The sequence below is a fragment of the Phodopus roborovskii genome, unplaced genomic scaffold (assembly GCF_943737965.1).
Source record: "Phodopus roborovskii unplaced genomic scaffold, PHOROB, whole genome shotgun sequence".
Lineage (NCBI taxonomy): Eukaryota > Metazoa > Chordata > Mammalia > Rodentia > Cricetidae > Phodopus > Phodopus roborovskii.
Window position 1 is genome coordinate 6,513,015 of NW_026126470.1, and position 17,205 is coordinate 6,530,219.

General features: G+C 34.0%; 1 protein-coding gene across 2 annotated transcripts in view; it reads right to left on the minus strand.

Moving 5' to 3' along the window:
- The window catches only part of Epha3 (EPH receptor A3), a 288,656-nt gene that overhangs the window by 256,398 nt on the left and 15,053 nt on the right, over nucleotides 1-17,205 (minus strand). For both annotated transcript variants that reach the window (XM_051191727.1, XM_051191726.1), the window contains exon 2: nucleotides 12,642-12,706. In XM_051191727.1, coding sequence (XP_051047684.1) covers nucleotides 12,642-12,706 — 65 coding nt within the window. The remainder of the gene's footprint in view (nucleotides 1-12,641; nucleotides 12,707-17,205) is intronic.

Genomic DNA, 17,205 nt, shown 5'->3' on the forward strand with positions numbered 1-17,205 from the left:
TTTGTTTTGTTTTGCTCAATTACAAATCAAGTTCAAATTCTGACCCTGGCTGCTTACCATAAAACCCTACTATCTATATTCAAAATACAGTGCATGAACCACTCTTACAGATACTTTTTTTAGCCACTTTCATTTCTGATTTCAGTATTCAATGTGCATTGTTTTCTATCTTATAAATGAACATAGCATACTTCCTAGAAAACCTAGAACACTTTGCAGAAAAACACTGATTGTTTCATATCTACTTTAAAATTCAAGGCATCTGTTCAAAAGTATATGCCACAGAAGCCTCATACTGTTTATTATTGCTTTGACATTCACATCTGTGGTGTCTGCTATGTGACTACATAAATTTGACTTTGTAGGAGCTTAAATGATTCATCACAGAAACACCAGTATGCTACTAATGTCTTTGAAAAACCACAACCCTTTCCAGGTCAATTGTATCACTGAAAACACCCAAAGTTTAATAAAATGGGTATCTAGCCAGAAGCCTCAGGACTTCTGAAGCCATTTATGGTAACCAATGAGAAGCAGTGATGCCTCAGATCCAGTCTGTACTCTCAAACCCTCTACTATGTTGATTCCTTTATTCTAAGAACAAAGGAATATACAGATATGTATCTAGGGTTGGAGCAAGGCTCAGTGATTAAGAACACTTCCTGCTGTTACAGAGGATTAGGTTCTGGTTTTAGCACCCATGTCTGGTGGCTCACAAACCCTAACTAAGGATCAAGTGAATATGATGTCCTCTTCCAGCTCTATAGGCACCTGCATACATGTATGTACACACATAAAATAAATACCTTATTTTTGCTGTTACTTAAAATATCACCTACAATTGCTTAATTCGTATTTACAGACAGGTATATCTGCTTTACATATACAATTCCTTAGGCTATTTCTTAGTATTTGAAATATTTATAAAGATCTATATGATCTATCTATATGATAGTTACAGGATATTATATAGTGTCCTTTCTTAGTTTTCTATGTACTGAATGGAGTTTATCAATAAGTACATGCCAATTAATCAAAGTTCATGACTAGATTCTGTGGATAACATAACAGTGTCTGGTTTAAATGTGAGTTTGTAATGGTTTCATAGTTCAGAAAAGGAATTTCTTAAAATGACTAATGTTCAAAAATAATGATTGTTCTGCACCCATGCAGTAGTTTTAAAAATACACAGCACTGATCTAGTACAGGGGACATTTAAGTAAATATTTAGAGAAGGAGCAAGTAGCTTTGAAAACAGACCTGCTTACAGCCTTTATATTTGAATCTGAAAAATCACACCAGACATTCCTGGTTTCAGACAAAACCAATATTCCATGAAATTTCTTGAAGTATGGAAATTCTGATGATCATTTTGGCACATTTGAACAGACTGCTGAGGTGCCATTTGCTTTGCCACCAGGCATGTGTCTCTTTCAAAGGACCATGACCTTTGATTATGGTCTGTTCACATTATAATTTATACCTCTCTCTAACTCAGTACCTTCAGGTCTCCATACTGGTTCCATTATAGCAGCTGCTTTATAATATATTTTAACTGTAATAAAATATGATATTTTCGGTTTGCAAATTTTTAAGGTAAATCCATTTTCCTCTATTTCTAGATTGTGGTCAGTGCCATGGTAGCAATTCTCATATGGTCAAGCTAAATGGTAACAAACACATTCTTCTAAAAAACTAATATCTACTCTTATATGTAGATATTAGTCCTTATGCTTTAGATATGCTTATTTCATTCACAATATTCAAAGGTTAAGAAGCCAAAGGGAGGTGTAGGAATCTTCCAAGAAAAGGAAATTAGAATATAATATTATAAGGGAATAAAGAAGAAATTAGAATAAGAAGATGAAATGAGGTGGGAAACGAGAGGGCAGGGAAGAGGCAGGGACTTGGAAAAGGATAGTTAACATTACAGGCCTTTGTAAAAATCCATATCAAAAGCTACTTATGTAGAAGTTTACTAAAATATGTACATATGCAAAGGAATTTACATGGGCTTCTCATATAGTGAGGGAGACAATGTTCAAATTAGACAGCATAGGTTGCTAAGTAAAACCTCCAAGTCAGCTTCAATAAAAACTCAATATTAAAAGAAAATCTAAACATATCTTTATTTACTTCTAAATATTTCTAGACTAAATTAGCATTAATACTCAAGAGATTAAAAAAGAAAATAGGCCAAATGTAAAAGTAGTTCACTTAGTCATTAGTGCCTTGAGAAGGGCTCCCTAAACTTGGACACATTACCAATGACTTGGGTCATTTAAATCTGGGTGCCTTCTCTTTCTTCTTCAAAGTGAGAGCAAAATCATGTGGTATTTATAAAGAAATTAAACAGTAGATTTGTTGAGAACACTAGGAGCAGTACATGGCCCATGGCAGAAATTCTGGTGTTGGTAGCATACTAGAGCCTCTGATAGTACAAGCCTTACAGGAAGGAGAAGCTGTAACAGTTGCTGCATAATCAGACGATATAAAGCACTTACTTAGAACCAATAGTAACTATTGTCTCAATAGAAGCTGTTTATATTACATCTTTTCCATTGTGAAATAATGCATTTTATTCATTCATTCAGATAATTTCTTTCAAAACAAAATTTACCATGCATGGAAAATTTCACATGAAATGTGTATGGAGTCATAAAATTTCTATGTAGTTTTATATTTTTATTTCAAGAATTTGAGATGATCTAAATTGTCACCATACTTTATAATTGCATAATTATTTTAACACTATATAAAAATGTCATATCCTACTATGAAATAAATGTCCCAAGAATTTGGTGAGAATTTTAATAAACCAAACTGAGGAGAGGTCATCATTGGTAGGAGCACTTACTGCCCAGCAGCCATGTGAAAGCCAGCATGGCTCATGCCCCCACAAACTCATGTGTGCACTTCCAAAACCACAAGATGTAACAGGACAATGAAATTTGTGAATATTTACTGACTAAGATATATCATATCGAATATTATTTAAGAATAATCACATTAAAATTACATATAATTGTTTTTTTAAATCTAAAATTATTTATTGATGCTTATAAGAACCACAAGTCTATTATATTTCTTTTGGCAATAGAGAGCACATTTTCAAACAGATTCGTATTTCTATTTTCTATGATAAAAATCAATTTATAGTTCTCAGAGAATTCATCAAGTACCTTTTGCCATCAAGTGACAGTTTACAATTTCAGTTGGGAGGAGGAGAAATACAACCAGAAGCGTGAAGAACTAACTGTAATCAGCCCTTTCCCTCACAGCCTCACAAAGAACAGTATCTTTCACACCTGAGTAGCAGCTCCTGGTGCCTTCTGGATCCCAAGTCTTAGTGAACTCATGGGTTCTAAGCTATAGAAACTTTCAGGCTTTGAATTATTCCTTGAGAATGCCCACTGTAGAAAGCTGTGGATTTGATCCAGAAAGCAACAGGATGACACCAGAAAGTCACTCTGTCATCCAGGCTTGATGAAGGCATGAGCAGAAAATAGACATGCATGCTTTATCCTTCTGTCTTTGCTGCCTTTAAAACAGATTCATCATTCCAAAATAGTATGCTGCTGTAAATATAGTAAAGCTTTTCTGCCTTTAATAAAGTGAAACATCTCTATCAATTAATTTATCACAAATTTCCACAGATAGGACTTTTATTCCTTCACACTGTGTAACTTTACTGTCTTTATGACACTCAGGAGACCAGAGGATTCTCTATCACAGTTATGGTACCAGCTCTACTGTAACATATCACCACTCAACACATCAGGGAGTGTTCAATGCCATAAAAACACAGGAATCCCTGAATGAGGAATGCTTACCAAAACAATTCACAACACCCACAATATTTCAAATGTATTAACTCTGAGTAAATAATGCATTTTTGTGCTTGTCAGCTTTATTGAGATGACAAATTCAAACTCAGGATGAAGTTGGTCTTAAGTCATTGGGAAGGATGAGCAAGGTCACTTTGGGAAGAGCCCTCAGTACCACTTGGGCTCTGCTTCCTGGTTTCTATGTACTCCCTGGGTACATTATATTCAATATATTTTATACATAAGTGTACAGGGGAACAGAACATTAAATCTGAGGGTCTGGAAGAAAAGTGTGGATAGTCTTGGATGCTTGAAGAAAATGTCTGTATTAAGTTTCCTAAAAGTGACTAGGGCTTCTGGGATCCATAATTCTTTTCAGGTTTAGGTGATATCAGTCATTTTGACATTATTTGTTGATACCTTCTACCTGTTCTCAGGCAAAACAAAACACTTTACTTTATCTTCCCTTAAATTTGAACAAAAAGGTTGTTTTGAGTTATTTTCATTTTGTGAAACTCTTTACAATAAATTTGCACAATTCTATTTTTATGAAGGAAGAAGTAAATTGCTCTTCTATTATCATTCTTCCCTTCAGCCTTCATTTGCTTGACTCCTAGTAGTGGCTTCATGGTATTGTCCTTCATGCAATGAAGCAACATTGAGGACCATGGTTACATTCATCTGAAATTTAGCTTATTCTTAAAATAAGATGCAAGAACATTGTGATATTTTCGTAAGGAAGGGAAATTACTCTTAGATTAACTTATGCTCTTTTGTATTTATTTACCTTTCTTAGTTTATTAGATGATTTCCATTTCACTGACTCACGCAAAGGTCTTCTATCTCAGTTTTCAAATCCATATTCTCTTTCTTTTATGTCTTTATTATAAAAGCAACTTGTTTGATAGAAGAGGAAGGGGAAGAAAGGAGGAAAGTGAGAAAAAAGTAGTCAGTAAACAGAAATAGGGAGAGGCAACTTGCAATTAGACAGAAGAGTTTTTGTAATTTAAGGACATTCTTCATATATAGAACACCATATATAGAATTCCATTTTACACAAAACCCAGTGAGATATGTGATGGTTCAAATGAAGGGTCGTATCTGTGAACATGAAACACTCAGGAGGTCCTCTTACAGCTCTCTTTCTGATTCCCCATCATCATTCAACTGCTCCATAATAACCTATTATATCTTAGCACAAAAAATAAAGCCAACCATAATCTGATCTAGGAACATCTTATCATCATTTCCCAGACAGCCTTATACTCTAGCAATTAATTGACTGGACTTCCCAAGCTGTTTTCTATTTCCCTGACACTTAATTCACGGTGTTTCTAGTCTTCTCATTTTTATACCATTCATATTACCATGAGCAATGTTTGCCAGATATATACATTATGAATATTTATAAATACTGAAGACACGACATGCTGTAGAAACTGAACTCCATGATTACCTAAGGCACTTGATGATTCTAAAATCAAACTCTGTCTTACATTGCTAATACAGTCTACAAGCCAGTTAAACATCTGTTTTCTCTTTCTGTGTGTTTATTGTAAAATTATATGTAATTTAATGAACAGAAGATAGATACATAGATGAATAGACAGATATTGATAGGTGGATGAATCATAAATCATGGGCAGTTTTAGATTTATTTGGAAATTCAGGTAAAGTAGAGTCCATATTAAAAAGCTAATGGAAACCTGAGTAGGAAAATGAGGGTGAACCTCATCATGCATGCTAGATAATAATACTATATATAGCACTTGGGTACCAAAACGTGGGCAATAGCAGAATCATACTAAAAGCAAGATCCAAAAACAATTGCCACACTACAACCCAAACTGCTTAAAGTTTTAGATATAGTTAGGATAGTTTTGTCCTTATAACAATTGCTACCAACAAATAAAAGTAAATTTACCTTATTTTATTTCCTTATATTTCTGGGTACCTGTTTGTATTCTAATGGTGCAGGTGAGATAGGATTTGGGTGGATGGGGAAATGTGGGAGGGAAAACCATAATCGAAATATATTGTATAAAAATATTCTCAGTAACACAAAGCTTGTACGATGTGAAAAAGAGGTCAAAGAGATATCTCAGTAGTTAAGAGCATTGGCTGCTCTTGCAGAGAACCTGAGTTTGATTCCTAGCACCCACATGGCAGCTGAGAACCATGTACAACTTCAATTCCAGGGGATCCAATGCCCTCTTATGGCCTCAGCAGGCACTGCATGTGGTACACTAACATACACAGGCAAAACACCCATGTGACATGAAATAAAATGCAAAAATTTCAATTATAGCATAGAATATTAGCTTTTGTTAAATAATTTCTTCTGTATATCATTCAATGGAGATAGAATATTACTTTATTTAGCAATGGAATCTCAGGTACTGATCATGTACCTGTATAATAATTTAAAACATGGATAGTCATAGAACATCATTGGATGGTGACAGATTACACAAACACATGAGATGCTTTATAAGCAACAAGACCTTCAGTGTTTTCAATTCCAATAGTTATCATTATCCTTATATTAAAAGTGTTGCACATCAGTTTTCCACAAGAAAAATTTTTCTTTAAAAATATTCCAAAAGAAATAAATAGCTGAAATATACTAAGTCTAATGTTCAAAATCCTGAAATAAAAAAAGATAATATTTTCAATAAACAATTCTTTTGGATTAATTTTTTTTTAAGTTTTCATCAAAATTCTCATTGACAATTCATTGGATCACTAGAAATGGAACTGCTTCCATCTGTATGTGAATGATATATATATATATATATATATATATGTGTGTGTGTGTGTGTGTGTGTGTTAGTTATGAGTACCTGAATACTTGAAAACAGTGAATATTCTACATATATTTTTTGTAAAATATTAAAAGAAAAGGCCATTATTGAGCAGTAAGGCAACATATTTAGTTTAAATACAATGTATTTACATTGCTTTACATGTATTTCAACAAATAAAGTTTTAATAAATTTCATATTAATGTCATTTTAAAATTTAGTATATTTTATTTATTTGTGTGTGTGTGTGTGTGTATATATTGTGTGTGTACTTGAGTGAAGGTCAGAGAACAGTATACATAAGGCAGTTCTTTACCTCCAACAGGATGGCATCAAGGGCTGTTATATTCCAGCTATCATTTCACAGGCACATGAATGTCATTTTCAACTCCATTATAGGTGTGTGTGTGTGTGTGTGTGTATGTGTGTGTAATGATGTAACTGTTGATGTGATCAGAAAATAAACTTTTGATTTTGCACATGGTAGCAAAACTTGGGAGTCAAAAAAGTTGAAAATGTTGAAAAAAACACAGAGAGGATATGTCACATAGAAACCCAGAGTTTTAGCACACATGGAAAAATGAATTCTATTTTTAAAGCACTAAATATACAACACTCTAATTTTCACAGATTAAATGTTAGAATTCAGCTTTGATCATTTCTGACATTATCCATAGTTTCTCTTATTTCATGGTGCCTTTTGCTTCAAGGAAAGCTTTTCTAAGCTACAAAACTTCATCATGGTTTTCATTTGGTCAGCATACTGGGTAAGGTGACAGATTTAAAGCAGAGGGCAGGAGCAGGACTTCCAAGTGACCAGGAATCAACTATCATGTGTCACAAATTTGATTTATTAGTTTATTTATTTATTTATTTTGGGGCTAGCTCTTGAACTGTGATTCACAAAGGAAACTCCCAGGTGATTGCTCCTGACATTCTGTTGTCAAAATATTTTTTCTACATTTCAAACTTCAACTATAAAGTGAAAGAGATCGAGGAGACTTTTATATTCTGACTTTACAAATTCACAGTGTAATTCTGCAAGTCAAGCCAAATTCTATTGTCTGGGAAAGCAGGAGAGCAATTGCTTGTCTTACGCTCAGTTGTTCTTTATTCTTTTCACATTTTTTTTTTTACTTTAAACATTTTCAATTCTTTTGGTAAAAGGCATTTATTTGCAGCATTCCAATTTAACCACTAAAGATTAATCATTATAAATTTCAATGTGAAGCCACATTTAGCGAGTTTTGTTTCCAGTTGTCTTGCTTAAATTATTTAATGACTATATCATCTACTAATGTAGTTAATAAAGTTAATAAGGGTACAAAATAAACAGTTTATATAAAGATTATAAGGAGCAATATATTTGATTAAATATGAAGATTATCTCTGCTGTTAGGTGGTATTTAATTTGAAAGTAGAAATACTACGAAAACAGCTTACACAAAGATATCTCAGTGAAATTCAGTGGTTCAAGAATGCACTGATAAGTGAGAGCTTTGGGGGTATAATATATATGCATACAAACATTTATACATAGGTAGACATATATGCATGTCTATCTATGTATGTGACCACCTCTCAAAATGAAAGATTTATAAAAGTGTGGAATTAGTTCTTGAAGGTTCTAGATATGACTAAACCCAAGATTTAAAGGGCTAGGAATTTAAAGGGCTTGTATGTAGTTCATAAAACTGAAAACATAACAGTGTCAGGAAATAAGTCAAACAAAACCTTTCATTGGACAGTGAACTGTAATTCATAACCTTACAAATAATTTGAAGGAACTAGTTTTATGACTACTTGTTTTGTTATGCTCCCATATGGATCTTGGAAAAGATTATCCCAAGCCTAATAATATAGTTGGCATTTATTTCTGTGTGTTTAAAATTAATTTGTTTTTTTATCACATGTCTATGTCTGTATGTGTGTTTTTGTGTGTACATGTATGTGTCTGTGTGTCTCTGTGTGAGTGTATGTGTCTGTATGTGTGTGTGTATGTGTGTGTTTATGAATGCATACTACACGTATGGCTGTAGGAAGAGGCACGTTGCATTAGATTACTTGGAACTGGAGTCACAGGCAGTTGTAAGTTTCCTGGCTTGGGTACATGGAATCTTACTTGGATTCACTAGAAAAGTAATAAGTACTCTTAATTGCTTGAGGCCGTTTTCTAATTAAAGAGCATTTTTTAAAAGATAGAAATATTTTTATTAAAAAATGAAGAGGTTACTAGCAAAGTTTTAGCATGAATACATCTTTGGGTAATGAGAGGTAAGAAAGAAGTAAAACACATGAAGAGAACTCCATGTGGATGCTCTCTCCCTGAGAAGTTTAAACAAACTTTAAAGAGCTCTGATGATACAATCATCCCACCCAAGAGTCATTTCAAGTTTAAAATAAATCTGCTTTGCAAATTTTACATTTCAAGACAGTTGGAATTTGTGACTGTAGTACAATTGAATTTAAGGAACAGCTGGCACACATTCTCTCATCTCTTTAGTCACCAAATACATTCTTGAGGGAATGTCAACACAAATTCCCCAAGCATGGACTTCTCAACTTTGGAGCTGTCATTCTCTGTTAGGAGGGCTGCCATGTTCATGGGAAGAAGGGTAGCAGGACTCATGGCTTCTTCCAAATATGCCAGTCCTGCTCTTGTTTCCAATATGGCAACATCTACAAAGATTGACAAATGTTGCTATGAGGCAAAACCAAAATTACCTCTCTTCCTCATTTCTTCATTCATGGCTGTGACTCAGTGATTCTCTACCTTCCAACACTTTAACACAATTCCTCATGTTGTGATGACCACCAATCACAAAGTTAATCACTGTTATTTTATAACTGTGATTTTCCTACTGTTGTAAATTTTAATGTAAATATATGATATCTGAAAGCATCATTCAACCCCCAACACCCAAAGGGTTCAAGACCAAGACCCATAGCTTGAAAACTACTGCTCTAAATCAATAAAGTAAGATTTAATTTACCTTTTTTTTTTTTTTTTTTTTTTTTTTTGGTTTTTCAAGACAAGTTTTTTTCTGTGTATCCTTGGCTATCCTAGAACTCATTCTGAAGAACAGGATGGCCTTGAACTAACAGAGATATGCCTGCCTCTGTCTCAGGGGTGCTGGGAATAAAGGCATGTACCGCCACCTCCCAATGTGATATTTTACTAATAATACTTTCTTCTGAAGGTTAAAGTAATATTTTAGTTAACCTAAACTATTCAGTGAGATACATTGATGTTTATAAGAGTTAAGTAGTTAAGAAAAGACATTTAAATTTTGTTTCAAGTTCAGTTATTAAATGTTATATTTTGTAGACAAGCTTTCAATAACTTTTAACAATTGTTTTCTTAATAACCAATTACAGACATGAAATTATTCCATCTTTCTTATATTGAAGAGGGAGGGAAAGATTAGGTAACACAAATAAACTGATACATAAATAAGCTAAATACCAATAATGTCAACTCTAGAAGATGAAGAAGATTGTGAGCTCAAGATCAGAGTAGGCTAGATACTAAGTTCTAGACTGATGCAAGCTACATAGTGAGACATTGTCTTAAAACAATAGATGAAGAAAAAAATTAAAACTGAGCTTCAGGTTCAATGAGAGGTCCTGTCTCAAAAATAAGGTAGAGAAGAATAAAGTAGGACAATTGACATTGAACTCTGGCCTAAACACACACATGCACATGCACACACACACACACACACACACACACACACACACACACACGCGTATATACTTGTATGCATGTATATTCCAAATTGCACACACACATACATACAGACAAACACACACAGAGATAGACAAACACACAAGCAGCAAGAACAGAAATTTTTTTTGTCTGAAAATTATGTCATGAACATCAAGCAGTTGATTCACAGTTTTACTATCTGAAAGTGGGTCATGTCCTCAAGTTCAACAAAGGGAAGCAAAGAGAAGAAAGAAAACAGCTGAGGGAAGCTGTCTTCCCCCACACTGAAAAAAAAAAAGAAGAAGAAACTGAAAACTATACACTAAAGAAAACAGGGGGACACCCAGACCAAGAAGCAGAAAACCGGTACAGAGAATCACGCTGAGATGCAGATTCTGATTCAGGAAATCTAAGGTAAGACTGATAACTTCCATTTTCACTTATTTTTGGGTGCCAATGCTGATGATTGACATACGTGTATGTCACATTTTGTATTACAGGATTTTGCATACTCTGTCCAACTTATGTCTGAATATAGACATGCCTAACTTATTTTATCATAATGTCCTTGAGATTAACAATGGGAAATTGTTAAATTATGTAATTAAAATATGAAAGACTCTATTTGCCCTCTTAATATGTGGAGATCTATTATCATCATATTGTTTTAAAAGGAAAACATATGTTGTTTTGGTACACAAATTAATTTCCTGTGGTTAACAAAATAGCTGCATATGTGCATGTATGTGTTAGTAAAATTGTCAGTATGGAATTCATATTTCTCCTATGCTTAAACAGTCAGTTTCCATACTGTGTCATCAATGAGACAATGAAAAGCTCAAAGATAAAAAAAGCAAAATTAGGTATAACTTTCAGCTAAGTAGTCTATATGATTTCTCCAACTCAGTCCTGAGTTTTATTTTTCTGACAGCCAAAGTTATGTTTTATTGCTATTATTTAATTCCCTTACACCTATAGGAAAGCCAAATCCTGTCTTATTTCATTCTCTCCCTTCCAAAGCAACTCGGAAAACCTGATGATGGGTTTTGGCATTTTGTCAATGTCAAGGTGTGCTAGAAAGAAAAGCAGATGCAAAGAGGCCAGATGGATGAAGTATCCTTGACAGAAAACATCTCCTTGTGAAGGAGTAGTTGATAGTACTGTGAAAGTAAGTCAGTATGTGTAGGTATCCCAATCTAAAGATGGACACCAACAGTAAATTATAGTAATGAAAATCACTTTGGAAAGAATACAACCACAGAAAGAAAGAGACCACATAAATTTATTTCTATGAGAAATATCTTAACTTTTTGCATTTCATTCAAGCGCTGCTAAAAAGAAAACAGGTTTGAACATTAATTACAGTGTTGACAGGCATGGGAATTTTCCAAAAGTATCATCCTGTTTTTTCCAAATAAATATAATTTTCTTAACTAAAAGACTCATTATAAATCAGTGGAGCGCCTAAATGCCATACATCTTAGCTAACTGTGCCTGAATTTGCAATGTCTAAATTTTAAAAAGAAGTTAAAAAGTTAAGACACTACTGGTCTTAGCATTTAAATAAAATCAACTTCTGAACAAGTGAAAGATATTCAAAGGGTAAATGAGTGGAACATATGCTTTCACAATTGAATGTTTATTTCTTCTGTACATAAACATATCACCATGGTTAATTTTTAAGGCTATAACTTGGGAAATTAGCATTTTCCAAAAAGGAGTCCTGGGAAGTCTATAAGACCCCTAGTAATGGAACAGCACTTATCCCTAGTGTACTAATGGATATTGAGAGCCCATTTCCCATAGAGGGATACTCTCTCAGCATAGACACATGGGGGAGGGCCTAGGCCCTGCCCCAAATGATGTGACAGATTTTAATGATCCCCCATAGAAGGCCACACTCTTTCTATGGGGAAGAAGAGGGATGAGGTGGGGGATTGGTGGGGGACCTGAGAGAATGGGAGGGAGAGGGAACTAGGATTGATATGTAAAATAAGATTGTTTCTAATTTAAATCAAAAAATACCAATAATAATTAAATGCCAATAATAATTAAATAATTAAAGTATTTAATCATCCCATTGCAATGACTCATGAATCCAGGACAAAAGCACTCCAAAAACTTCTGCTGCTACAGGGTCTGAACATTAAATTGTGCTGGTCCATGAGTGGATGCACTCATCAACATCATCTTTCCAAGAAGTACTGAGATTTCTTCAGAAAATGTACTGAACATACATTATTATCTCTGAGAGAGGCAAAAGACAACATCACATTCATTTCAATGATCTACTGAACTCACCCCGTGCGATGGGTAGGAGATCCAGCCCAGCTCCCCTTGAATTGTTTTTGAATCTAGTAGATTAACTACAAGAAAACAAAGTAACACAAAGAATGTAACATCAATGAATTATTTCTGTTTGCTTCTCTTAACAATACCTGTTTTGAGTATTGTCTAATAAACACTACTGTTCTTTTTATTACAAATACAACAAGCTACAAATAACTGTAGAGAAAGTGGATCAAAAGTTGTTATACCCTTTTAAATTCTTACAGATTAGCAATCAAATATTGATATGTCTGACAGAATAATATTCTTATAAGGGAAACAATAAAATTCAAAATATGTAAGAAATCTATTCTAAGATAAAATAACTGCAAAGGCAACTAATTTGAATTAGTATATGATTCCCCTATGAGCTGCCTTAAATAATGTACTTGTATAATTAATATTCCTTATTGAATATACCATCTTCTTACTGCTACAATACCACACAAGATATAATTATGCAAATTACCCTTGTAATGTATAAATTATTAGCACATATAATAAACAAAGTGATTCACTGATCTGAGGAGTAACAGAAGCAAAGACAGGAATCTTTTAAAATATCATTTGTTAACGTTGGTTATGTATAAAGCTATCCCACTAAAAGGTACAAGTGATTTCTCTTAATATTATTATTGACTAGTCTGACTCCTAAGCCATATATATATACGGAGAGTAAAAGTAAAACATAGTCACATATAGTTACATTTTACTAAATATAAATGAAAATAATTTTGTCAACACTAAGATTCTTGACTTTGTTACAGGTCAGAAATTAATGTATTATTATTGTGCTTCAAATTTAATCAGCAATAAAAGCTCACTTTTTTGATGTGATGTATTGTTGTTGTCAATCTGACTTGTTAAATAATAGAAACTATGGTTTTACCTCCTCCTTCTACATTAGAAAACAGCTTCATGATAGACTAATGGAAGGTGTAAAGGAAGGTTACATAAACTAGGCATCTATTATTAATGTAGACCAGAGTAGGTAATCAATAAAACAGGAATTGCATTTTAAAAATCTCAAATATGCCTATGTCAAAACATGATGTTAATTCCCACATTGTCTATGTGTCTGTGGATCTGAGAAATTACATTCTTTTTTTAAAATCCTAATTAACTTGTTACAAACAAAACAAAAACAGTATAATATACTAAGGGAGGAATATGTGTGATAGATTTTTAAATAATAAAAATGACTAAAAATTTCAAGGAACATTCTTGTTTGAATTGTCAGATAATAAACACATTAAATCGCCATAAATATCTTGACCATTCAACTAAAATTACAAAACTTAAAACTGAATTCTCTCCTCTGTAAATATGGGAAAATGTTAATTTAGTCTATTTCTTTTAAAATTTTAATAATTAAGTAATATTAAGGGTGTCTAAAAAGTCATATTATATTACCAACTACCTAACAAAAAATGTCTCTATATGTGTAAATTGGTGTATAAATATGCAATGACAACGCCCCCCCAATGAACCATAGACCACCTAACAAAATCTCCAACAATAAGCATGTGAAGCCCTATATTGAGTTGATGGTCAAAGTTGTTCAAGATACTCCTGAAACATAGGCTATTGGTATTGTTTGTTGTCTCTCAGAAATAAAAATCAATCCCTACTGCTAAAGATACCACACAGGTCCCAGGTGCCCCCGTGTTATACCTGACCTGGAAGCCTTCTCACTGAGGACTGTCATTTATGGTAGCAAATGGAGATATACCATCTTCCAAAGGAGGAAAGAAAACAATAATTCCACCCAGCTGTGATCCTATGAATCACAATGATGAAGCATGTCACAATAATCCTAAGGGTTCAGTAGTAGTATGCATACCTTGGTGGTAAAAACCTCCCTGTATAATTGGACTTAGTTCAACAAAAGAAAACTCATACCCGGTACTGGAAACCTAGCCAACTACCTAGGGCTAGTGAAATAATGGCTCTTGGAGGAGAATCTACAGCCACCATATTACTACACTAGCAAAATCTACATTCTAAATTTTGCCCTTATGTCCGTAGATAAGTGGTAGTCCTCACACCTCATCAAGGAAAGGAAACCACTCTGTAAAAAAAAAAAAAAAAAAAAAAAAAAAAAAAAAAAAATGAATAGCATTACAGAAAACCACAACCAGTCAAAATGCAGATTTGAGAAGCCCTGTCCCAGTTTCTACATCTACAATACAGGTCTTGCACCTAAGGGTCAAAGATAATTGCTGAAGAATGACTGGAAAAATTCTTAGAGTCTGAGGAAGAGGAAGTTTGTATCTCCTATGACTGTCAGAAGCTACACTATTATCTCACTAACACAACTGCCTAGACAATCCTACCAAAAACATGGTCAGGCCTGCTGGTACTCTGCTGGTACCAACTACTGTTTAGTTAGAATTTCTATTGCTGCTAAAACCCCATAACCAAAAACCAAGTTGGGAAGGAAAGGGTCTTTTGGTTTACACTTCTAGATCACAGTCAGTCATTGTAGGAAGTCATAACTGGACCTCAAGAAGGGCAGGAACCTGGAGGCAGGTGCTGATGCAGAGACCATGGTGGGGAGCTGCTTGATGTCTTGCTTCTCCAAGCTTGTTCAGCCTGCTTTCTTATAGAACACGGGACCATCAACCCAGGGATGGCATCACCCACCATGGGCTGGGCCCTCCCTCATTGATCACTAACTGAGAAAATGCCTTCCAGCTGGATCTCAGGAAGAGATTACCACACCCAAGGCTTCTTCCTCCCTGATGACTCTAGCTCCTTGCAAGTTGACACACAAAACCAACCAGTACCATATTCATTAGCTCATTGTCTCTAGGGGTCTAAACAGATCAAGGTGTCATTATGCATGTGATAGTTGAATTGGCACTGGAAAGGGTATATTACATCAGATGCTAAGATGAATAATGGTCTTAATTTCAATATTCATAATTAGCAAAAAAAAATAACAATGTATGAAACAAAGAAGAAGCAATTATGATATTGTCTCTTCTTAGGAAATACCTCAATGGAAGTTAATTTTGTAATTAAAGAGTTACCTTATATTGCACCTGATGTTAATGATGAGTGGAAAAGACCAGACTAATCACATCTGCCTTTGGATTCTGCTCAAAGAACAGCTAATCCAGAATGAATACTAATGCCACAGTCAATTAAAATAAGTGTGTAGATTAATTAAAAGTTTTTACCTTTTCATAAATTGTGCTTTTAGTGTACTTAATTTATGGTAAGTAAAGAAAACACCACCATTGCTCACAGTTTAGATCCTGCTATCAAACATTTAATTTTGTCAAGCATGGTTATCTTACAATATTGCTGTACTGACCCAATCATCTAAATATACTTTGAACCACTATGAGCTTATAACAAGCCATGGAGCCAGTGTTCTTGTAAATTACTCCACGCAAAAACAGTTCCACTTTGACTTCTGAATCGTGTTTATAATCAACCATCAACACATGATCTAATGGTGAAGACTGGCTGACATCAAAACACTTTTTAAAAGTTCTTCATTTAGGTTTATAAGGTGCCCTTTGTTTGTATCCAAATGAGAACAACACAGTCTAAGAATCATAAACACTTTAAAGTTAATGGCTGCTGAATTGGTAATTCCATAACAAGTCTCTAGTTACATGTAAGTAGTCCTTTTATAGTGAACACTATGCGTGCAGCACATACTCATACTGAGATAAGTAGATAACGTTAGGAAATCTGAGAATAAACCTGTGTGTGATTTTTCCGGTGCATTGACTAAATGTCAGAAGAAACACACTTTTAATTCCCCTATTGCTAGAGGTAAGAAGCTTGGGTACTGATGCTTTCTCCTCTCAAAATATATGAAGATCTTCTAACTTCCTCTCCAGTGTTACCATCGTTCAAATGCCAGGGGGAGGAGTTATCTACCTGAATTGTTTTCTAGAAGTGTCTTATTGTAATAGGAAGAGATTGCTTTCATTTCTAAAAACTTAAATTCACAAATTGAATTTTAACGAAGAGTTAGGAAATTGCTCCTCAGTATTGTTAGGCTCCCCTGAATTGTTCAATTCTCTATTGTCAGCCTCAAGCCATTTACTTAACAAAGATCTGAGTTGTACTTTTTACCACATTCCTAATATGTTGGTGTGTAATGTGGAAGTAGATTATTTTTAAATCAGAATGTATTCTCCTCTAACAGATATATGGCCCATGATAACGTTTTAAACTAAGATATTTTTAAATTTTAGTTGGGTTTGACAATAAAATTTTATTTGGAAACCACTGTTTTAAATTTGGAAGTAAATAGTTTTGTATTTCAACAGATTTACTGTCTGTAATTTTACAGCTTTTACTTAGGGGTGCATGCAGAGGCAGAGGGCTTACAGTTCTGAGAGTGGGGGCCCATCCTCACTTGGTCTTCACTCTTTGGCTTCAATGTGTGATCTGGTAGAGCAAAGCTAGGGTGGTATTTAATGGAAATTCCCATGTTAGAATTGATTAAATGTGTAAGAAATAAGTCCAGAGTAAATAAACTCAAATTGTTTGTAGGGAATTCTGGACAGGG